General features: G+C 36.5%; 1 protein-coding gene across 1 annotated transcript in view; it reads left to right on the forward strand.

The window, feature by feature from the left end:
- Nucleotides 1-790: 790 nt before the first annotated feature.
- LOC132552054 (ankyrin repeat domain-containing protein 33B-like) overlaps nucleotides 791-26,666 on the forward strand; it is a 36,883-nt gene continuing 11,007 nt past the window's right edge. The window contains exons 1-3 of the mRNA XM_060216194.1: nucleotides 791-823; nucleotides 10,283-10,480; nucleotides 22,436-22,565. Of these exons, the coding sequence (XP_060072177.1) occupies nucleotides 791-823; nucleotides 10,283-10,480; nucleotides 22,436-22,565 (361 nt within the window). The remainder of the gene's footprint in view (nucleotides 824-10,282; nucleotides 10,481-22,435; nucleotides 22,566-26,666) is intronic.

Here is a 26,666-nt window from a genome sequence, read left to right on the forward strand (position 1 = left end):
GATAGAGTTACTGCCCTTCGTTTCACTCTGTCAGTGATAGAGTTACTGCCCTTCGTTTCACTCTGTCAATGATAGGGTTACAGTTGTTCGTTTCACTCTGTCAATGATAGAGTTACAGTTGTTCGTTTCACTCTGTCAATGATAGAGTTATTTCCCTTCGTTTCACTCTGTCAATGATAGAGTTACTGCCCTTCGTTTCACTCTGTCAATGATAGAGTTAATGCTGTTCGATTCACTCTGTCAATGATAGAGTTACTGCCCTTCGTTTCACTCTGTCAATCATCAGAGTTACTGCCCTTCGTTTCACTCTGCCAATGATAGACCGACGGGTATCGAGAATGACCACCACACGGTGCCTGTTGTGCGCTTAAGTGAGCAGAAGACTCGCATGTACCTCCCGGCGTCGCCGTATCTTCACTGATCAATCTTTCTACACATTACATAATATCCCATACGGTGCCATACAGATCGATTTATCGATTAACCTGGAAGCAGCTGGTTATGATTGGGTCAACTGTTTATCACTACATAATATATAACAAGGCTGAATTTCTCGATTTATTATTTGCTCACCATCACAGTGTAAACAGTGTTGACCACGCCACTCCTCTTGTTCTGTAGTGGAACTGTCAGTAGATTAACAGTGATTCTAACCAGCTGAATCATTTCTTTAAACGTACCGCTGATTTCTACTTGTTGCTAGTTCCGGGACAAAGCATGTCCGATTGTTCAGGAGATATGTTTTGCCTATCATGAAGTCTTGTTTCGTTTGGTGTTTATTTATATGGTTATGAAAAACCACGCGTTGGATCAACCAAGTCAAGTAAGTGCGAGAATATATTTCAATTAAGACTGTGTCGACACGAAGTAATAGAATGTATCTGTATAAGTAATATAATACAATGTATATCAATATAAATTATTACAGTGTTTATATCGTAATAAAGAATATAAATGTTTATTCCGTGCCGCTAAAAGTATGATGATATATATAAATATATATATATCGTAGTACAATGGATGTTTCTGTACAAAGATTAGCAATGTATGTGTTGCGTAGGTATGAATTATTACGATATACATTTCTGTAAGTACAGGTGTAGTATTACAATGCATGTGTTGGAATTAAGTATTACAATATATGTATCATATTTGTTTAAATCATTACAATACGTATATTTCGGTATTACCATTCACGTGTCGTTATGCAGTATTACAATGTATGTGTTGGAATTAAGTATTACAATGTATGTGTTGGAATTAAGTATTGCAATATATATATCATATTTGTTTAAATCATTACAATACGTATATTGCGGTGTTGCCATTCACGTGTCGTTATGCAGTATTACAATGTATGTGTTGTTACAAATTATTTCATCACGTGATCCACGTGCCTTTCACCGTATATACCAAATTAAAGTGTTTCAATTTATATCAGTGATCCTTTGAAGCTTGTCTCCTGATTCCAATCAAAAATAAATATTTCATTAATAAGGATACATAACCTAAGATAATTGACAAGCTTTCTTCAAGCATATTTATCATTGTTAAGATTGATTTTCAAAAGTGTAGATCCGTGATTTCGTGTTGAAATGGAAATAAAAAACTCACTGATAGTTTAAACCATTTCCGACTGAAATATGCTTCTACATACAAAAAAACAAAAACAAAATGGAAGATAGTTTTTGTCTTTTCTGCGAATATCCATTGCGTCAACAGTGCGTATCCTACTATAGTCAAAGAAAGGTAGATGACACAATATTTGTGTTTAACACCACCCCAACTTAACACTATAACCTCCTGTAATCCTTCCTTATCCCCTACCCTACCCACCCACCGACCCCACCCGGCCCTTCCCCATGCATCACAAACATGTGGGCTTTACTTTTGTTTTTGTTTGTGTATCATATATTTATTTTTCTTTGGTGTATTTGCACATTGTTGAATGATACAATATTACCAAAGGAGTGGACGCGATGACTAATTATTGTGAATATATTAGTGTAATGTTGTGTAGAGACACTGCATGCTAAACGATGGCAGTTGTTCAAAACAATTATTATAACAGATCTGTCATTAGCATTGCTCACCCACACATAAACAATGTGTTGCACGTGATTTATAGTTATTTGTCAGCCTCTAGGTCTGATACCATCAGGAGCGTACAGTAACCTCATATACAACACTTAAATACATACTGACGCATCGTATATAGCATTTATGTCTGAAATTCTTTGATCTATCTTAAGATACATTAAAGTGCCTTAGTAACTCAGATTGTGATTCTTCATTAACGACTTAGGCAAATGAGAGGGACCATGTCAACAATGTGCTGTTCATAAAATTTTTGAATGAGTATGATATAAAATATCATTTCTCATAAGTATAATTTCATACTACTCAAATTTAATACAATTTTTATACAAAATTATGAATTTGGTTGAGAATTCTTAATAATGAAATTACGGTGTAGAATTTATATAAAAGTTTTTGGTTAAGCAAGTATACATTGATATAGTTGCTCTCCTTGAACTTGGTTGGTTTCCTATGAGTGGTTTAGTGTTGTTAGATTTGGCATCATAACCTTTGTTACATTTGATATGTTTGGCTGTGTTGTTACAGGTGACACTCTTGACCTTACTTAAGTGACATCCTTAATCTTTCAATAGCTTAATGCAATGCCTTGACCTTGTAAAAGTTGGCATCCTTGGCATTGTTACATATAGTGTGATTGACCTTGTCGTTACAGGTGACACTATTGACCTTGATAAAGTGACACCTTTAATCTTACAATAGCTATATGTAATGCCTTGACCTTGTAAAAGTTGGCGTCCTTGACATTGTTACATATTGTGTCGTTAATCCCTATACTGTTGACATCCTTGACCGTGCACAGGTTACATCTATGTCCTAGTTACAGGTGTCAATCATGACTCAGCTACTATTGACATCCTTGACCTTGCTGATCTTGGGTTTGTTTCAATTAAAATCCTTGACCTTGCTGCATCCAACTTCACCTTGTTACCGTTGATACTTTTTACCTTATTACCAACAACTTCCTTGCAGATTTGTTCGCTGTTCTGTTTGTCCCAGACAGAGACCGTTTGTTCCGTTTGTCTCAGACAGAGACCGTTTGTCTCAGACAGAGTCTGTTTGTCTCAGTCAGAGTATGTCTCAGACAGAGACCGTTTGTCTCAGTCAGAGTATGTCTCAGACAGAAACTGTTTGTCTCAGACAGAGTCCGTTTGTCTCAGTCAGAGTCTGTCTCAGACAGAGACCGTTTGTCTTAGACAGAGTCTGTTTGTCTCAGTCAGAGTATGTCTCAGACAGAGACCGTTTGTCTGAGACAGAGTCCGTTTGTCTTAGACAGAGTCTGTTTGTCTCAGACAGAGTCCGTTGTCTTAGACAGGCGGGTGTGTCGGGTGACCTTGTATCATTCGGTATACTTGATCCTGACATTGCGTTTGCGGTTGATTAACATGCTCGTAACAGTTACGGTCAGATGGCCATATGAAGGTATTGTCCACTGATGATGGGTTTATTCATATATTGCGATCAGACTGAAGTGTTAGTGGAATCGGTAGTATTCCATCCACCAGATTACATACGGATACATGCACATCAATCCTTATCGCTAACTCTTTCAAATGTACGGCAATACCTTCCCCACTTAAAATGTTGATCGACAAAAATGTCAAAGGTGTGATGTTACCAACTTGTCAGGTTAGGCGTTAGAAGTGAAATGTATTTCAGAAGATTGATATCCTGATTTTAGTCGCCTTCTTCGATCATGCAATGAGGACAACAGATACGATTCTAACATCCATACACCAGGCCAGTTTTATAATAGTGTCTGTTATTGACACTTGAGCCTCTTGTACCAGAGTCCTTGACACAATCAAGATCTGTCGTTTCGCCCGAAATCATTCTCATCTTATCGAATAACAATATCTTTGTAGACAGCGTAATTACCAGCACGTGCAAATAAAGTAACTCAATGGGCTATTAACGCTTCTGGTTTTTAGATTAGATAAGCGATACATCGACAGAAACGGCAATGAAATATCCAAATATGGCTCGAAAACAACATTGTTTGTTTGTTTGTTTGCTTGTAATGAATAGTTCTTATTGGTAAAACAGTGTTATTATTGATATCCGAGCTTACTAATCTATACATATATATATTAGAATAACTAAATCTTCACAAGGCTTAATAAATTGCCTAGATACGATGTCTGTGACGTAATAACAAAGGTGGATAACAGGAATGAAAGCGCTAATGCTTAATTCGACGTGTTGCTTTACGTCATTCTATTATATTTCACCGGACACTGAGAATTAACTTTTATATTTGAATATATATAAAGAGAGAGAGAGGGGGAGAGGGAGGGAGAGAGAGGGGAGAGAGAGAGGGAGGGAGAGAGAGGGGAGAGAGAGAGAGAGAGAGAGAGAGAGAGAGAGAGAGAGAGAGAGAGAGAGAACAGGCGTTAAGGAAATAACAACTGCTGTTCTATCGCATACATACATGTATATCTAAAACGTCATAAGCCAACAAATTAAGCTCCTCAGCATATAGTACATTTATACCAATAAACCAAGTGTACGTCATTTTTGTCTCTCATGTGGACGTTAAATGGCTCGATTGTCATAATTCCGAAGAACATCAGGATTCCATAAGAAAACGCCTCCAATTTAAGTGTCCAGATGAGGATAAGTTGTACATTTAAGGGTATATTCTATGATATAATTGTGTATTGTCTACTCACGAATATCCTATTACAGTTCTGGTATATTATATGTTTTTTGACATTTTCTTTGATTTCGAATATATATACTAACATGATATATACATATAGTGAGCTGTTTGTGTAATAACAATGAAAGCATGCTTATAAGGGAGAGTTTATGTAGGGAATGTCCAGGATTCAATGTGAAATACACCGTAATATTTGATTAATGACAAAAACTAATATGTTTGGTAAAAATAACAAATTAATTGAATAAAAATCATGAAATAAAAACCATTATTAAGGTTGACACTACGATATGACAAGGATTTCACAAGTTATATATACCCAGATTCGTAATAGGATCAATATTAGTATTATAAAATGTGATTTGTTTTGTCATCAGATTTGGACATATGATCTTTCGCGTTTGTAATCTATACTTTAATGTTTATTTCACAATGCCCTATGAGCATTACAAACAAATCCAGTTTTCTAAACGAGTCCAAAATAGATGCATTGCGGTATGGATTAATTATAATTGCGTTGGTCTCGAGCCGATAATAAGCTTACAACTATGGATGTAAGTATAATAGGCCTGGATGGATGACCAGGTTACGTCAATTCATTGGGATGACGCTTTGAAGAACAGGAATCATGGAATGGACCATTTCGTCCAGGAAAACTTCATACGATATAATTTTAAAAGACGTTTGCACTGAGAAAATAATGTAACTTTGTGCACCTGTCTGTTTATATTAAATACTCGTACTGGCCCTTGTAAAAAAGAGAGATACTGAAAGGTGTTATTCTGTTTTGTACAGTACAATCGTTGAACAGAGATACATGTGGCTACTTGTCAGGAACAATTCATGTTTCCCTGCCAAGACGTCCAAACTGTGTGAGACGCTACGTCGCAGATGCACTCTTTTGAACTCGATGAGTAGACGGATGAGTAGTTTGTTTTGCTGATCTCGTTCTTGATCAAATGTCAACACGATGCCATAAAATGACTCAGATCATGTCCCTTTTTGCCTCTGGTTATTGATTAACGTACACTCTGTCCAGGTTTTCTCAATTGTTTCCAAGTTGTTTCCAATTTCGAGGAGATGTTGCAGTGTGAAAACACAGTATTCTACTTAAATGAGGTCTTAAAAGTATTTGAATTGACCTTGTTGGAACAGATTACAGCATTGATAAGCGTGGTCATGAGTTTTCATAGATAAATAATTTTCGTGAGTAATGACTGAAATAGTGCGAAATTAGATTCACGAAAAGAAATACCATGAGGAAGTACTTTGTCATGACATTACAACAATATGTTGAATCTAAACAGGTAAATACAGAAATTGAGAGATGTTCTTGAAAATAACTGTTCACACGATCCTACATGGTGGCGTCACTCCTTTGGGTGTCGTAGGCACGCCACCTAGCGTCAACCATTAGAGTGACCAAGATGGACAGTGGCTATCGGAAACTCTCAGTGAGCCGAGAAGAGAGTTTAGAGTGATAGTATAGATTATCTCATATTGACAGCACGTTATGATCGAACATATTCCATATATTGAAACGCCTCGGGCAGTCAAGTCGGAAGAAAGTGTGAACAGTTGAAGGGAGAATAATAGAATTTTACTTGAGCGTGTTCTGTGGATAGGAAAATCAGACGGAAAGAGTGGTACAGAAGGAGGCCTGCTGTGTTCTGTATTGTTTCCACGAATTAAATGTACAAATCATATTACGTACTTATATAACGGTAAGCGGAAACTGACATTTACATATGTAATATATTGTATCACTGATTAGATGATCTGTTTCACGAGTTAGATCAAAGGTGTCAGTACTGAAATACATAGGCACAGGTTAGCTGTTATTTCCTTAAAGAAATGTAGATGTTTATTTCACAGGTAATCTGTCTATAACATATATACACGCGGGAGGGAAACCATCTTTTCCCATTTCGTCGGCTTTGTAGTCACCAATGTACGCCCACTTAGAATCCGTAGACCAACAGACTGGCATATTTCACGACATCGACACATAATGTTTACTATTAATTATGAACGGTATGAAACTCGATCACCAATGATAGTGTGATTCCCTGTGTGTTGTATGTATGTAAACGGCTTTTCTGTATCATTTAGCACTTCCAACACCCACCTTTCTATATGGTAATACTGCTATTCCGACTCACCTGTCAACCCATTAATCGATTATTGGCTACAGATAGATCGTCTAATACATAACCTTATACCGTTGTCGACACAAGTAATGTCTCAGAAGAATGAGTGGCCGATTATATTTTGCTCAATCGGTATCTATAAGTATTGTGTTCACCAAAAGTCCTCAAATTATTTTTTTTCGTTTTTGTTTTGTAATGCTTTTTTCACAATACATGTATATCTATTTTTGTATCATTTTACTAAAACCGTTGATGACTTGTAAGTTACATAATCTATTAATTTCTTCATTGAAATAAAATTTGACCTACGGTCATTGAGAATTATAAATACTTAAATGATTAAATTTGATTATTTTTATGTTATTAAGCCATAATTCAAAACAGAGTTTACTAAACCGAATACTGGCTTACACATTCAAATTTGTGTCGTTATGTTGTTATGGTAAACCATCCTCTCTTGTCCCAATACTCTGTCCAAATGCGTCTAATATACTATAAGAATACTCCGTGTCGTTCCCTAATGTGTTCAGTATGGTAATTGGTTGGACTTCGAAAAGCCGATAATGTTTAAAGAATGTTCAAATTACCAGCCTGAGAGTTGCGCTGTGTTATCGCTTCCCGCACAGAACCATTTAAATGAATGCGCCCAGTCAAATGCAAATGGATGGTGCTGTAAACCGAGAGATTCGGAACCGCGGAGATTTTCTAGAAGTTATATACGACATCAAAATATTGTATAACTTAACCTTTCTGCTTGAGTTGGCCGATGGAATCCAATGTCTTCTGTTATTGGTCGACTGACAATAACGACGATGTCGTCATTATATATTAAAATAGCTTATTTGTCAAATTAAAGCTTGTTAAATTTCATATCTTTATTCAGTCGAGACCTAATTGCTCTCAGCACGCATTTAATCCAGATTTTATGTACACATCGAAAGTCAGTTATAACTTCTTTTTCTAAAACACATCGTGTTTTTTTTTTTTTTTTTTGTTCGAGTATCTGTTGTGTCAGCCGCGGACAAACAGTTCAGAATACAATTATGGTTAATGAAAACACGAGACGAAAGAGATAGAAAAACAATATTTTTTAATCAAAGGAGAACTGTCGACTCCAGAGCAGCCTTGAACGCTCAAATGTTTCACATGCAGCAGGTCCGTTGAGGTCTCCTTGGGCCTAGAAGAAGGAGGACGTGACGTAGAATAACAACACTCCAAACAAACCCCGATAAGATTTCCTCATTCAGTACACAAAGGTGATGTTCACTAGGTGTCTTCATATACAGACACAAACAGATAGTCAGACGCTTTGTCCTCCATGTCCTGTTGTCATTGGAGACGGTGACATCCGATAGAGCATTTTAAACCAATTGAAACTCGAATTTACGCAGGCTATTAGTAGCAAATGGATGTCGTTCGTTCGTAACCTCTTCAGTTGATTTCCTTATCTGTGACAACATCAATTTTTTTATAATGGTCTTAACACAAAAAAATTTAGAATGGTTGCTTCCTAAGTAAATGTCAACATAGAAATGTCGGTTTTAACATGTTAACATGACAAACAAATAAACAGTGCTTTCTGCATTAAATTCTTACTTGAGAAATCCTTTCAAGTGTTCTAGTTTGATCAACGCTGAGGTCTGATTACACTCGAGAATGTTTTTGATGGGAGCTTGATGAAGTCGTATGAAATATTCCATAGAATATTGCTAAACAATGATGTCAAGCATATTGCTTTTTATTCAGACGTTTTCTCGCACATTATGTTTTGATTTTTTTGTCTATATATTTGCTGACAGCGTCAATTATCAGATTTTTTTTATTGTTGACGAATATCTCTGGAGGATGTCTTTTCCCGTCAGTTGTTTGGATTCAGAAACACTATCTCTTTTTTAGCGGAATTCGGGTTTCGTATTACTATCGCTAACTCACCGTGTGATATAAGGGAGATTGAATGCTTGTTGCAAACTGAAGATTATGTAATGAAATTCGGTTTTAACTCGAGACGAAGTCGAATCATATTACTGACAAATTCGCTTGCAGTAGAGAAAAAAAGTGAATCGGAAAAGTCACATGTTATCATTATCGTAACTCCACATAGTGATGACACATTTTAGCACGTCGTTATAATGAATTTCTCCCGTGTCGATGTCGACCATCTGCCTCACCGGAAAGATGGCCGCCATCTTTGCACTAGCGTCAGAATTCATGAGTATATCGTGGATTAGATCATGAAACTTATCCAATTAAAAAATGCTTTACATGACCATTATTTTAGGACTAGTATTTGTGTATTTTAACTGTGATTGATCTTAGGATGATATTTACGTGTTGGTTGATGTACTCTCATATGGTCTAACTAAGTTGGCGAATTATCTTATGGTGTTTCTAGATCAAGGATGGAATATATATCCTTAATCATTCACAGACCATGAATTTTGTTTTGTTGGAAAGAGATGTAAAAAAAAAAAAAAAAAGCCCGCTGTATATACTGGTCAGGAAGAAATGTGTCTTAGCGCATTAAGCCCTCGATTTGGTAATGTAACACGTTCTAGTATAACTGACTTGTGTAGTACATGTGTTCATTGCTTCCGAAAACAATCAACATTCTCCACATTCCTTTCTTATTGAAGCAAAACCTGACTAGTAATGAGAAACTAATTGCTTTCGTCAATATTTAATTGGGGTTTTGACAGTTTTGTTGTTACAATTTTCCACGGTATCACAGGTTGATTGCTGCAATGTTGATTTAATTATCTGTTAATTGTTAAGGAGATGCACCATACATGCAAGAGTCCGCTTGAATTTATTTTCCCTAAAACGGCGTACAGACCTTTTCTTATTAGAGTTTCAACGTGACATTTGCGGCAGACTAAATTCATTTTAATAACATTTGCTGTTCTACGTTTGTATGGACGATGTGAATAACATCAATGTGCCCGAGGAACAAAGTTTGCTGCATATGTCGGCAACAAACACTTCCCGTACTCGTCCGGGTTACATCAAATCAAAGGAGAGAAGACATATTTACAGAAACACAGATACTGCGTTACCAGTTATTAGGACGAAACTATTCCCAACCAAATAAGTAGATCAAAGGTAACACAGCCGAAAACAGCAATATTAAAAAACCGACACATTCTCTGCACCGTTGTCTTAAAAGAGAGTTCTTTATCTACATAGTGTTGGTTAAATGTAAGGTGTTGCGCCAGTTTCTGTCAGTTTGAGGCCGTTTCTTGCTATACATATGTCCTGTGGGTCATTAAATATCCGTCGTGCAGGCGTATAGTATAATTTCTGATGCGTGAAATACTCAAAGATTAGCACATGTATTTATATATTTACTGAACAAGTCATGTTATTATATTTACAGTCATATGTACGGCACACAGACGCCATAATGAGTACGTCCTCAGAGGATGACGACACCGGAAGTTTCGATGCTGCTTGTCTCTATGACGACCTGACGTTATTGGAGGCCTGCCAGGAAGGCGATATAGAGAGCGTACAGAATATTCTCGAAGACACTCCCACTGACGAAGAAATCAACGAATCTGACAGGACTGGAAAGGTGAGCATGTCTTGTACATTAATAAAATGAAATTCGTCATAGATATCTAGCCATGTGTTGTGACCTTTAAATTTAGCAACGAAAACAGCGAAAAATGGCGGTGTTTAAAGACATACCTTAATTTATTAGATGGATGATTATGAGCAAATATTTCTCGTAACTTGCAACATATGGATTTACATGTAATCTTTTGGTATGATAAATCATGACGAAAAGGTTTCAGGTAAAGAATGAATCAATTTTTCAAGACCTAGTTCTAAGAAAACAAAAATAAGAGATCCATGGGCCTATACGGTCACATGATTGACCACAGCCGGAAGTTTTGTTAAACTCATCTTAGATTTTATTGATAATAATGACTGCCTACAAAATTTCCATTTTATTCCGCTCATATTTACTCCAATTATCTTGCTCACAAAGTCCAACGTTACAAAATGCAAATATTCATTGTTGAAACCATCCTATGTCTTAATGAAGTTAGGCTGCATACCAAGTTTCATCAAGATCTATTCAGATTTTATGAATTATCGTGTGCAAAAAGGTCAATAGTAATACAGAATGCAAAGAACCATAAACATGTAAGTTAGGCTGAATCTATCCTATTGCCGAGCTGTGATGCTATTGATAGAAAGTTTCATGCACACTTTTCGTATTTACTAAAGTTATTCTGTTCACAATGCCCATGGTGATTAAACTACGAAAAGTAAATAACTCTCTCAAATTTAATCATGTCGGTCCCATTTTAGAACTCATCACTTGAAATCTTATTTAAATAAGGTCAAAGAAAAAGATTCATCAAAGGTCACATATTTACTTAAGTTATGGTGTCCACATAGCCTTGATAATAAAACTGCAAAGGGCCATAACTCAGTGAATTACGGTATAATCGGTTTTATTGTCAAATTTATCCGAGATCGTATAAATATAAGGTTGTATAGCGTGGAAGTTATCGCGTTAACAAGAAAAAGGTTTAAAGGACATTCCTTTGTTTAACGGCAGGGATGTACTTCAATATGTTTTTTTTTCAAATTATTTGTCTAAGTGGGGATCATTCAAATATGTTTGTCTGACAGTTATCACCTAAGATTAAACTTGAATAGAAAATTCATTATTATGTACAAACACTGACTTTACTAGTCAGTATTTAAATACCAAGACGCCGGACGTCACAAATGGTGACCATGGTATATTCCTTGTGACCCAAAAGTATCGACATGTCAACAGAATTCAAGCTCAAATTCGATAAAAAAAATGCAAAAATCAAAATGTTACATGCAAACTGTAATCATAATTCAAACTCAAATTTAACAAAGCAAGGACAAAATATTGACCAACGGACGATTTATTTGGAGACACCTTAAAAAGTACAAGGACAATAAGACAAGGCATTCCGGAAGAATAAGCGTCTTCTGATTCATCGACGATATCTGCCAGGTAAATCTTTGTCAATCCAAGTAAGTATATTCGCGATCTCAAATGAGAACAAAGTATGAGGGCTGATTGATAAGTTATAAACCTCAAATTTGACTTTTTGCAGAAAAATTACAACATTTATCAACATCATTCCCTTCCGTATTTATACACTTTTGCCAATGTCAGCATGTCTCTATGTCACTTTTAATGAAGGCCTTTTCTTGACGGTTCCGAAAGTCTTCCACCGCATGTATAACGTTAGCATCTGACCGAAAGTGGGTGCCGGATATGGCCTTTTTCAAATTTGAAAATAGATGAAAGTCTGATGGAGCGAGGGCAGGCGATTAAGTTGGATGCTCAAAACAAAGCCAAAATCGTTAATTGCAGCCATGGTAATGAGAGACTTGTGAACAGGGGCATTATCCTGGTGGAACAACACACCTTTACTGAGGTTTCTACGGCGCCTGAGTTTAATGTTTTCTCTTAACTGCCTAAGAAGTGATGTCATTGATTGTTTGCCCCTTTTGCAGATAATCTACCATCTACCATCAAAATGCAATTAAATCCACATCCTAGAAAACAGAGGTCATAAACTTTCCAACTGATGGAACAGTATTTGCCTTCTCTGGCGGGGTTGGTTCACGGCGCTTCCGTTCATTACACTTTTGTTTGACCTCTGGTGAAATGATGGACCCGCGTTTCATCCATGGTCACAAAACATTTTCAGAAAGTTAGTAGGATCTGCCACAAAAAGGTTCAGGGTAGCACACAACAAAGTCCACTTGTGTACTTCTGATCAACTGTCAACAGTCTTGGTATCCAACGGTTCCTGTTAAATCCCAACTGTAAAGGCTGTATATTTCTCAGTAACTCACCTGTCAGCCATAACAATATCATGGAATATATTAACCATTTCTAGAGTTGCAACAGTAACTGGCCTTCCATGACGGGCGTCATCCCCAAGGCTCTGCTTAGCACGTTTAAATTCCGACAACCACCATTCCACTGTCGCATATGAAGGGACATCAAGAACGGAACCAACATGCAAACTAACGAGCATCACATATGTCTAATTCAAATCTTTCTTTCAATTCAAAATGACTAATATCGCGTTCATGAATGGGAACAAATAAACAACAACAGAACCGCCAGGCATACAAGAAGAAAAAGTTCCGCTTAACAAAAAAAAATTAAAAAGACAAACACATATTTCATTTCTGAATTTAAATTTAAAAATCGATGAGAAATATGACATCTTCTTGAATAGAAAAATAATTGAAAACCTGTTACGTCACAAAGTAGTCACACCAAATAGCATTGACTTACTGCTATAACATTCGCATGTTACATGTTTCTCCTTTACTCGGTACATTCATCCAGCTAAGTAACAGCCTAGAGAATGAAACCGAATAACGCTAAAGGCGATCTTCATTAATTTGATTGTGATGCCGCATCCCATTTAAAATAATCTATACAGTATATGATGTGTGCTTAAGACGCTGACTTGAAGTGAAATTATCAACGATAATCAAATTCCAAAACTGTCGATCGCCAATCTAATTCTTAATGTATCTCGTGGTTCAAGTAGGACGACACACATGGATGTTAATGAGTACGGTGTAGACCAAAGCAAAATAAGGACCAAGAGACATTAGTTGTAATGATAGAGATTAACATACACTTTACCTGCAACAAGCAGCAATATACTTTAAGATCATATACATGTATCTTCGTGGGGCTATAAAAAAATGTTGGTTTAATATTTTTTTCGGGGTTGGAGGAGGGGGGGGGGGGGCGGTTTGTTTGTTTTTGCTTGATTTTTGTTTGTTTCTTGTTTTTTAATATTCCTTTTCGTTGATACTCAATTTCAGCGTTACTTTTGCTCATGATACCGTAAGTGCTGTAATCCATTTTCGCTTTTATCTGTATATTATCATTACGCCAACATATGAAGTCATGGATTTCAATAACCACGTGAAAGGTTAATTAAACCGTAATCCAAACTAGACGAGTAAGACCAGCTGCTTCTGTGTGATCGACGACAGTCATTTGTAAACACGCGGTCTTAAGCGAGACCAGGACAGCAAAATCTAGTCCCATGGTTTTTAGGTCTAAATTGTGAGCTCATGATAAATATTGAAATTGTCATAAGCCTGCGGGATATATAATGATTAATCTAGCGAATACTCTTTATTTGAGATTTGAAATATCTTGTAAGTGTTTACCCTGTAACATAGGTTTATGTTTAATTCATCGTTTGGAGTCTTTTTACACATCTTACAGTTAGAAAATGAAAAGGGTATTATTTTCATGAGACAGAATGCATTTTACTTAATGTACCAGCATTTTATATAAGATATCTGATTTGTCCTTTGGCAGTTCGGAAACAGCAAAAACCAATTACCTGCTGTGCCCGTTGTATGTCTTAAGAGGAAAAACAATCTTCCTCACCCTATTACTTTGTATTAGAATCGCATCGTCTGATCGTCAAGTCTACCTAATACTATACCCCTGGGGTGTTGGGCGTTGTCCGCTGTGTTACTCTTCTAGTAATCTCACATGGATTATAACCTGCTTCTCTTGATTTTTTTTCTTCCCATTCGTTTTATAATTTCCATTGTATTGAACAACCAATTAGATCTAGCGAGGCCCCTATTGTTTTGGTAGCAGGAAACAGTTAATTTGCATTTTCCCTGAAATTATTGGTCATTTTTTTTTAGATATACAGGTACAGCAGATTGGTTATGTAAAATACATCCTTACATGTATATATATTTATAAACTACATAACAATTACATTAACAGTAGAGAGATGAAATTTGTGTAAATCAAAAATTTCATCAGCTTTCTGACATGTGATTGCCATGGTTACCAACTGAAAGAATGCAAAAACTGCAAAAATACTGCTAATTCCAACCCAACACTACAACTTTCTAGAGGAAATTTAATTCTAAACACCTATCTTTAAATCAACAACACTGTCGTGGTAACAAAGTGTTTACATTTCAGCAAATTCCAACTCGGAAATCCTTCATAACATGACCACATGTAAACACTATGAAATTTTCACTTCCTGTAAAGCTAGTTTCTGGAGCGTAGACACAGATTCGAGACTGCCCAAATAGTAATATCCAACACAAAGCTAAAATATTATTCTGAAAAAAATGCTCCTCATTGTCCACTTTAACATGGCAAGACCAATTTTAGCAAGGATTTATTTTTTCAATTTTAATTAAAACCTTTATGATGGGGTAATCTAATGAACAAAAAAATCACCGATGGCCACACCGAGAAACTGTGTACTGCTACCTTTACATCATAACTTTATCCATCCATCCCATCCATCCAGTGGATCAGTTTTTAGATATTAACGTGTTAAAGTTTGCCACTGATTTATGACACGAAACATACTGTATGCACATATATTTTCGTATGACTTAAATTTCGATGTTGTCCAAAAATACGTATTTTCGTTGGGACCTGATTCTATTTATAAATCCGGCAGACCATGTGCGGTAATACTATAATCTATGTCAACATATATCTGTTTACCAGTTCGTGGACATATATTTTCCTGGATTTAGAGTACCCACGAATTATAAGGAAAATGAATCTCCCACGAAAATTAATTACAATATATATTTTACATTACATGTATACACAGAAATCCCCACATTACACAGCTAACTATACTAGTATTCGGTATTTACACCTAAGTCTTAAAACTTCACACAATGTTAAACAACCGGGATCCCAAATTCACGCGCAAACATACCGACTTGAGGTTGAATATATTACCCTCTTTACATGTAGCATTGCAGACTAATCACAGATTGCCTCGTCTGTAGACTGAAGTTTGGGAGAGCAAATATGATTGACGTCTTTATCCCAATTGAGTCAACATGGTGTCGTTCATTCCTTTTATTGCTGTATGTCAGACGTTCGTTCTGATATACCTTACAGGAAAGTAAATTAGTACCTGAAGAATAATTTGATTTCTCACGATTATCTGTACGAAGTGCATTTAAATGTCATTGGGGCAAAAAACCCAAAACAAAACAGTATGCTACACTGTACCGTTATTTGTGTGCCCGTTCCCACATTACACTGTTTCGTTATGTGTGTATCGGTTCCCACATTACACTGTTTCGTTATTTGTGTGTCGGTTCCCACATTACATTGTTTCGTCATTTGTGTGTCTGTTCCCACATTACACTGTTTCGTTATGTGTGTGTCGGTTCCCACATTACACTGTTTCGTTATGTGTGTGTCGGTTCCCACATTACATTGTTTCGTCATTTGTGTGTCTGTTCCCACATTACACTGTTTCGTTATGTGTGTGTCTGTTCCCACATTACACTGTTTCGTTATATGTGTGTCGGTTCCCACATCACACTGTTTCGTTATGTGTGTGTCGGTTCCCACATTACACTGTTTCGTTATGTGTGTGTCTGTTCCCACATTACACTGTTTCGTTATTTGTGTGTCGGTTTCCACATTACACTGTTTCGTTATTTGTGTGTCGGTTCCCACATTACACTGTTTCGTTATGTGTGTGTCGGTTCCCACATTACACTGTTTCGTTATTTGTGTGTCCGCTCCCACATTACACTGTACCGTTATGTGTGTGTCGGTTCCCACATTACACTGTTTCGTTATGTGTGTGTCGGTTCCCACATTACACTGTTTCGTTATGTGTGTGTCGGTTCCCACATTGCACTGTTTCGTTATGTGTGTGTCGGTTCCCACATTGCACTGTTTCGTTATATGTGTGTCGGTTCCCACATTACACTGTTTCGTTATGTGTGTGTCTGTTCCCACATTACACTGTTTCGTTATTTGTGTGTCTGTGTTATTTGTGTGTCGGTTCCCACATTACACTGTTTCGTTATGTGTGTGTCGGTTCCCACATTACACTGTTTCGTTATATGTGTGTCGGTTCCCACATCACACTGTACCGTTATGTGTGTGTCGGTTCCCACATTACACTGTTTCGTTATGTGTGTGTCGGTTCCCACATTACACTGTTTCGTTATGTGTGTGTCGGTTCCCACATTACACTGTACCGTTATGTGTGTGTCGGTTCCCACATTACACTGTACCGTTATATGTGTCAGGTTCTACATTACACTGTTTCGTCATTTGTGTGTCGGTTCTACATGTGTAGGTGTGTAGAGCATTTACTTCATATCGGTAGGTTATGATTCGTATAAAACAGGTTTTTCTCCTCTTCCTGTCTGCTCTTCGTCTTGTAATTTTTTTCCCGCTGTATTCGCCTCCCCACTCCCCCTCCACTATAATTTGGTTTTGTTCTCTTACCGTCATAATACAATAAATGTATCTGCTTACCGGTAATTGTATTTCAAAAATCGCAGTTAGTGAGCGGATCGCTTCTGTTACTTATAACTATATAGCGAAGTACATATACCTGTAAATGAATGACGATAACCAGTCCGGCAGGGCCTTCTGATAGGCTACATCGATATCCCAGTGATGAAAATGAAAGCTGTGGCAAAACAAACTAACACCAGAAACACGGGTCATGTTGTTAGAATTAGGATTTGTTTACACTACATGTAATACAGTAATTAAACAAACTATTTGTTCATGCAGAGTTTGAGTACAGGGTTCTCCTATACTCATCTTCCACGTGAAAACCGTTTGAATACTGCGTGAACATCCACAAAAGTGGACAATTTTCTGAACAAAGATGAGGAAATGGCACAAATCAGCCACAACAGTGATCAAACTTAAAGCTGGCCTTCATATTTCATTTGTGAGTGTATGAAACAATATGACCAGTACGCAGACTCCTTGATTGGTAGCTCGGTATGAGTTGAATTGTGTTAAGCGCAAGGTTACACACGGAAATAGCTTGATATGATGTATAATTCACATCCGATAATTCCTTTGTTTGTGAAAACCATGACGTGCAGGTTGGACTAAATCGATTTGTAAGTTCAGCGCGGTCAGGACCCACGAGACGGATGACGTACTACTGGCATATAACACGTTGCAATAGGGATTATTAATGTGCATTGTCAATATAATTTACGGAACAATTCCGGTCGTCAAAATATAAAATTGTTTATAATTCTGTTTTCTCTCTTGTAAACATGATATAATACTATTGTTTATGCAAAAATAGTTCTACACGTCATATCAACACACAAACTATGCTATATTTACACAGAAGTATGTAGAATCTTTATGGGTCATTTTGCCATCTTATTTAGCCATTTGCTTTGCAGATAATTCTAAATTTGTATTGACAAGCGACATTAGCTCGTGTAGTATCTGCTGTAAACCTTCTGATTGTTAAGATTATTTCAGTAGATTTTATTGCCTTTTGTTTTCGTTGATTTCGGTTTTTAAACTGATTCGAAAACATAGGTCGATTTTAGATATTTTCGTATTCTCTCATTATATTGTTAAAATGAATCTTATTGCAGTAGAATGAAAATAATTCAAATACTATTTATATAATTAAACGACATTTGATCTGATTACATCGTGATCAAATTAGATGATCTGAGCATACGGGGACATTTGTCAAAGTTAAATTGCCGAAATATACTCATCGCCCAATATTCATGTGTCGGTTTTTCTTCCGTATCCAAATCGTTAAAACGTTTGAATGAGTCAGTATTGCTAAGCTTCTAAACGATCATACTCAAAAGATGAACTTTCTAATCCAATATGTTGATTGTTGACTTCTCTTTTTTGCTCTATCACTTTATCTGATACATGAAAAATCGTCATCAAATAAATTTCTATTTGATACAAAAACACAATTTTTGGAAATAAAGTTTAAGTCCTGAAATCATCGTCTGAGATGTGGCTACCGGAAACAAGTTGGCGGCGCTGAGAGGTTGGTGATTATATAAAACAAGCGAATCGGCAACAATCAGTGGTGACCAGTTACGACTCAGGAGTTCGAGGCTCAGCCGTGATATTTCATATGCATTTACATTATACTTAAATACATATCCTTTTTACTTTGCTCTCACTGGATAGGTTTTCCGTATAAAACTTGTCATTTTGATACAGGGTATACTTGTCATAGCTAGATGATACCTCATTGAACAACATACGGGAGGACGGTCGACATCCAGAGTTATTAAGATAGCATGTCAAGGCCAAGGACACAACCATTTGGGCACCGACAGATCGGTTTCCCAGCTTTCAGAGAAAAGGGAAAACAAACAACCACGCACCTCGGATTTTCACCGGAAGTTACGTAGTCTAACGCTCTCAGCAACTAAGCTATGCTGGCCCTATTGTGTATGTTCTGAACTGCGTCATTGTTAAAATGAAGATGAACGTCTAGCGAGGTTAGAACGGAGTAGCAAAGAAACAAAGTAATACATGAGTTAATGAACGGCAAGGATTCCATCTTCATCTAGAACCAAATGCCAACGACTAAACGGAGATTAACATTTGCTTCCGACTACAAATTACGAATTATATGAGATTACTATAACCTTTTTATAGCAAGTGGTTTTATTAAGTGTTGAGCGCAGACTCTTGTAATTGATTTCAAAACGCGTTCGACATCATCATTGTTTTCAGTCCCTTGTGGTGCTGGTAAAATTGCTACCAGAATGGGACCAAATTCAGCAGTTAGTGATGGAAACAAAGTCTGCTTGAAGCATTGCTATCACAGAAATTTTCAAACAGCATATATAATTTGTGTGAAATTATATATTTAGATAGAGATTACTTAATATCTCACTCATCTGTTTAACGCTTTGGAAAAATTCGGAATTCGGAGGGTTTTGTCAACGTATATACCAATAGCTAGACAAAAAGTAAATGTTGAAGATCCAGTCTAGGTTTAATACATATCAACACGTACTGTTACAAGGATAATTGTGTCTATCAATATGACGTATTGTAGGATGTAAGTACTATGTAATCTATAGAATCAGTTTTTCGAAGACGATATGTGTGTATTTTGTATTCGTCTAATCAGAGTTAAACTGACGAAAGATATCACAAAAGGAGAAACAGAAGATACGTTCCGTCATATCACACAAGGACATATTACAACTCGAATTCGACAGAATCGGACTAACAAAACCTGCTTAGATAGCTAACCTTTACCGTAGCAATATCTAACACCATAAGCTGTGTGATAAACAGGCGTTTCGAAATTAAAGATTTAAATAAAAACTGAAAAAAATCATTTTTTGACGTTAATTTGCAATCGTAACAAAGAACTTAGAAAATATACTGTTCAGACAGCCATTGAAGTGTATTATGTGTTAAAATGAACCAAGAACTAAATACATTATAATGGTGTTAGAGTACCTTGAATTCTATAATCGTTTTCCAATATGAGTCTGTATAATACAGGATTCAGAACAAATACTTTTGCAATCCTGTGTAATATATCTTTCGTTAATGTAAATGGTAATATATAGTTACAATGGTTGTCCCCCCCCCCCCCCCCCCCCCCCCCCCGCCCCCAACCCACCCACAATCAATAACACTGACGCGTCTTTCATCAGTCTTAGAATCTTGTTTAAATACGTTAATGCGTTTTCTTACAGGAGTATATTTTTCGGAATTATTTATCATCCTAAACCCCCGGTTTGCTAAATGTAATTATGATAATTTGCTGTTCTATAAATAAAGATGAACTACCCTTATTTTTCATGCCGTTTCCGCAGTTGCCTGCGTGTGTACTTTTAACTGTATCCTGCTTCATTAGCTCTATACGAATCGTTATCACCGTTTCAGCTAGGCTGTATTAACCTTAAACATGTAACAGTTATATTCACAGAGATAAGTATGTCATTATCAATGATATTGATTGTACCTCTATAGAAAGGCTTAATTTCGTTTTGTTAATAAGATGAACATTATGTGAGTACTAGGGTATACCATACACCATAAATAAAACTAAATAGGTGGGAAAATGTGAACAAACTAAAGTTATTAACTAGGACACATGAAAAAGTACATGAGGAAAAAGATCTGACCTGCAAACGTACAAAAGATAAAACATGCGCTAAAAAAGTTTTACACTGAGATACTTATAAGAGTACATGAGGAATGAGACCAGGTGATATAGAAGGGTAAGCGCCTTCTATTTCATTAGCGACACCTACATTGCAAATCTATGCAAATCGATGTAACGTCATGCTCCGAAAGTGATATATGGTACATAACAGTTCTACTAACGGGTTACCAACCATTATGAACTCGAACCCCCCACCCCCCCCACCCCACCCCCCCCCCCCCCCCCCCCCCCCCCCCCCCCCCCCCCCCAAAAAAACAAAAACAACAAAAAAAAAAAAAAAACAAGCCAACTGTAAATAAAATAAAATTTTCCCATTCTCTATAAACCTATGTGATACGTTGTTCATCTAGCTGACGACTATTCATAAGTCATATAATACTGGGTGGTCGGGTTGCGTAATGGCAACGCGCTTGCCTTTCACCTAGCCGTCCGGGGTTCGATTCTCATAATGGACGTGAAAAGTTAAGGGTCACCTGCCCGACCACGTAAGTTTTCCCCGGGTATTCAGGTTTCCTCTTACAATAAGACCCCTCGCGCGCTTACATCCGGGCCAACAAGGGTGATAAGTATAAGCTGACATAACTTGTTTTGCAATTGTTATAAAATAAATCAAGTTTATTTTCAAGTCATACTATTTCTAACGAGTCTTTAGGTATTAAATCGATCGTTGCGTGTAAACACCATACATTTTGGGAAGCGGGGTTATATCCGTCTTTGAATAAAACATCACGACAGGAAAATTAAAAATCGTTACGCTAATTAGACAACTTAGTGAAACGTTTCGCTAAAGGTAAAAACAGCAAGGTATTGATACTGCTACTGTAGTGTAACATACTGAAACAATATAAACGACCCTCGTGCTGCCTACTTGTCGTTCAACATTGAACAGGACGCAGTTAGACTAATAACCCAAATATCGGTATTATGTGACTAGATTTGATTGTTGTGAGAATTAATGGTGGCTCGGAATAAACTTACCAGCTTTCCTGTAGTATGATTGTAGGTAAAAACTGAATATACAATAAAACAGAACAATGTACCATTAAAAGTATAAATTCAATGCATGTATACTCTTTACATTTTAGCTCGGATATTCCAAACATAGGTAAGGGTGAGCTTATGTAGTCATCGAGTTATCCTACATTAAAATATTCAAATAGTAATGGATCAGCACTTTCAGGAGAAGGATTACATAGTTTAAACATTAAACTGATTTAAGGGTCTCAAGAGATTTCACTTCTGATAAGATTTGTGAACAAATCTTACGAGATTTGTGAACAAATTTTAGGTGATGTTTTGAGTACGTTGTATCATTATACGTCCGTGATTTTATGCGTGTAGTACAGAGTCAATAGATTTCAAATGTTGTTTAATATTACAAACAATGTACCTATATCAATAATACGAGGTGTTACGTTTATCCATTCACAATCAGACAATCAGAAAATTTATTTTGAATGTTTGCAATAATTTCTATATACATTTCTACCATCTTGGAGTTTTTAATTTTTTAGACTGCTCTTAGTCACGCATGCGTGTTAGGACTGACCCCGGTGGTGGAGCTGTTGTCGGAGACCCCAGGGGTAGATCCTAACATCGGGGACAAAGATGGGACCACACCTCTTATTTTTGCTGCTCAAGCCGGTAAGTATACCTCTCTAGGACAATTATTGATTGGTTGTAATAAAACTCAGCGATCAATAAGATATTTTCATAATATATTACCTTTTTCCATCACATCAGTCGGTCTTATCAAACATCAACACAGAATATCACATACCTAAAATATATGTGCACAATATATATATAAACAACTATAATATTCTTAGGATTTTCCTAAGTCGCCTCCTGGGCTTCAAACTTTAGGCACTTAGCGTCACCGACGAGTCTTAGAAGGACGAAACAGCTGTATCATGCATTTAAATTCATTGTTTGGCTCAACTGTATCTAACTCTTAATTATAAAAGGGTGCTTTTCATTGGTGTGTGTTTTTGAACTATTTTTGAACTGGCTATTTTGACCACAAGTCTATGTTCCATTAAGAATGATAATTTCTATTTTTGTGTTTCTGAACAGCTTTATCATGTTCTGTTTTCGAATGTAGATAGATTTATTGGTATATAAGATATCAGTTTCCTGTCCTCTGATGGAGATATTTTCTAGCTCTGTACCCACTGATACATGACGTCACACAGATACGTGGATGATAACGCTAACGGCGTAAACACGTTGGTACAAGCATCATTATCTTTCTGGAGAAAGTATCTCGATCTATTTAATAATTTCTACAAAGTTGCAGACATAATCCTGATAGTATCAGTAAACTGAAGTTGCTTTATGTTGATTTGGAGCTGCCGTTTTCCGCGACAAGGCTTCCTTTGATCAACCATTGATGAGCGTTTTGATGAATATCTTGTGACAGAGGTTGAAAATAAACTCGTTTATTTGTGTAATGACCGACCGGAAAGTTGACAAACTGGATGGTTGATGAGTCTTAAAATGTGAAGTATGCTTTACAACCACCCTGGTAATTGCGCTTTTTAACCGCATTTTGCTGACCTTGAAGAATTAATAAGGTCCTGGTATTGATATAGTTCTAATATCTCGTCATCTGGCATTTGCTGACATTATTTGAGACAATGAGTGAATAAACAACATTGTTTACTGCAGGAAGACGGTTTGTTAATTAGAGACTTGATGTCCTCACAACAGCTACGTTAATAGGAAAGTCAGGTCCGGGCTGCTGTGGGAACATATCTCTCCAAACAAACAAACAAACAAACAAACAAACAAACAAGAAAACAAAATTATACACAATAGCATGATCTCTACTCAGTCACAAACGTTATTCCGACAACTGGCTAACCCATCCTTATGCTTTCCGTTCAATACAGAGCGACACACCGGAAGCCCAAGTGCCATTTAAATCATTTTAATATATCATGGCATGAAAATAGAAGCCATAGTCTATCTTATCTAGTTGAGCACTCTACTTGGAGGCACAAATATGTTGGGGTCAAGACGTTTGGAAGAAAATGAATTTAAGAGAGAAAAAAGGGAAAGAAAAACAAACATCACGTGCAAGTTTAATCGCTTTTTGTATAGTTATACATGGCGTCCCACAAGAACATACAAAATGTGACAGAGAAAATAATTCCGTTTGATTTTCTTTAAGCTGACTAAGCATTAGAAATATTGTGCATGCATTCATTTGTATTCTCAAGTCACCTATCTGGGCTCGCTGCCACGTGTAATTGTATTTGGCTGATTACTGCTAATTTCTACCAATGCTAATTGCCGTCCTTAGTCCATTTCCAGACCGGCATTGCCGCACATGATGCATGGCCTGGGGTCAAGGCTACTTAAACGATCCTTCAAGGAATACAATATACCAGTAATTTTAATATGTTGTCCGGATTCGTTTTGTTAATGTTACAGTACAGTACCCTTCCAATAATTCACTGATTTTGTGTCGAATTTTATTTTGCCATATCACGCTGCTTGTTGACCTTAGTTCTCTGGTACTGTAACCCCCATGTCAACTGTTAACTCCTTTGAATAATGGGATAGTTGATAATATACAAATGTACATTAATTTTGGAATTATCCCGTTAAACACATTTTAGAATCTATTAAATAATTGTGTTCATGCACATTTCAATCTGCGTTGTTTTACAATGACTTCACTTCTTCTTAGGCCCCTAAATTCACAAACGAGGTTTATAAGGATTAACAAGCTTCTTAATGTTGTTCAATTTTTTTTCGCTTAACTTTTAAAAAATTTGATTTTCACAGGTACAAATTGCAAAAAGTTCTATGTCTTGTTTTACAAATCAATAAGTACGTCTTTTTATTATCAACTGAAAATGCAATGAAATTGTTTATAAGGACCAAGCTTAATGTATTGGGCTGATCTAATGAATTTGTATGAGTACTATCTCGTGTGTCAATAAATAATATGAATTTAAGATTGCCATGGAGCACAATGAATTGTGCCATATGATTTACCAACAACCAAGAACTGACTTTTTATTTTCATTGTTTACTGTTCTGAAATTCAGATACCTCCTGAGTCAGACAATGTTCTTAGTTTGTCTTTAGAATATTTCTCCATTGGTATTAATGTTATGTATCCGGCATTGTAGACTTAGCAACTGCACGCGATGTTCTGTGCTTCCCGACTACCAGGAAACGCATTTTCTTACACTAGAATTAAGAAGGGTAATTCATCACCATTTCACGGCCGCTTTTGACAGTTGAATTGAAATTAAACACGGTATTCGTGGAGCGCAATTGTATACTGAATTTGAAAATTGTCTGGGCAATCCAAGGCATATACTATCAGACCTGTGATTCGTGACTTTACAATGAGAACACATTTGATCTAGAATCCTGCATTAATGAGAAAACGAAAAATTCTACCGTCTGTGGTTACATCAGTACAAACATGTATGTCATCAAACACATCGCGGTGTTTATACCTAATTGGAACGTAAATATGTTTTTGGCTATGTAGGACTGATGCTTGTTAAGGCAAACAGCAGCTAGCTTGTTTAAGTATTGAAATCACTGGAAAATGTCTGCGGAACTAAGAAAATGATTATTTGTAAACCGGGTTACAGGTGTGAGCTTTAGCATTAGTATTTTTTCACAACCAACTGGTCAGGATTTTTGGCGCGAATCATGTGAAAATTGAAACTCTCATGTTTTAAGGCAATGTCAGTATAACTATTCCTGGCATAACATTTCAAGGTTCTAACTCAGTTCTGCACTGTATCATATCTGTTTCTCTGCCGTTGCTCGGTAAATATAGAGTTTTATGACAAAATAGGCTTCACAAGATTTCTTAAGTGAAAATTTTATTAAAGTTGCATGGTGGCATGATTTGGAATATATACATTGTTTGGGAAATATATTCGATACTTGTAAATTAGCATACTAGTTAGATTATTGAGATAATGCACATTCACAGCTAAATGCTGATATTTTTCCTTGTAACCTATTTTGATCTTCCTTAGGCAATGAGTGTCACTGCCGAAATCCAGAATGAAGAAACGTTTATATGGTGCAGTTTAATTCATTCTGTTGTGCTGTATATGCTTCTTTTATACTGAAATTTTTTTATCACCAGAGGAAATAGCATCGTGGGTTTCAACCTTTAACCCGGAACCACTCTAGATGGTGGGTCATCAGGGTTGATCAGCCGATACATTTGAACAAAGTATAACTTCAACACACAAATTCGATAAAAATGTGTAGCGGGTGAATGCGACACCAATTATTTAGGCTTAGAATTTGGATGAAGCTTTGTGTATCGACAACTTGAAAACAATACTATATATTTTATAACAGTGGATAAATTAGATTAACAGAAATAACAATGAAAATTCACTGCTTTCACGCCCTTTCATCCTGCAGATATATTGTGGACACAAAACTTTGTACAACTAAATGAGGATTTCCGGCCTACTCGCTAAGTAACCTATGTACAATGTTCTATCATTATAAAACATGCCTTAAGATACCACGTGGCTCCGACTTGGACAGTCGTAAAAAGGTTAGTTGACGCCACGAATGGTATTTAGTGCCCACTTTCTTCCTGGCAAACGCACAACCAATGAAAACTCTCATAACATATCACCTACACATTACCTACACACCAACCAATTACCATTCAGTTCTCATACACCCAAACGAATGTCAATAGAGACAAAACCGCGGATGGCCCCAACATCTTGCACATAA

The sequence above is a fragment of the Ylistrum balloti genome, unplaced genomic scaffold, assembly GCF_031769215.1.
Source record: "Ylistrum balloti isolate Yb309-2 unplaced genomic scaffold, AGI_CSIRO_Ybal_v1 Utg370232, whole genome shotgun sequence".
NCBI lineage: Eukaryota > Metazoa > Mollusca > Bivalvia > Pectinida > Pectinidae > Ylistrum > Ylistrum balloti.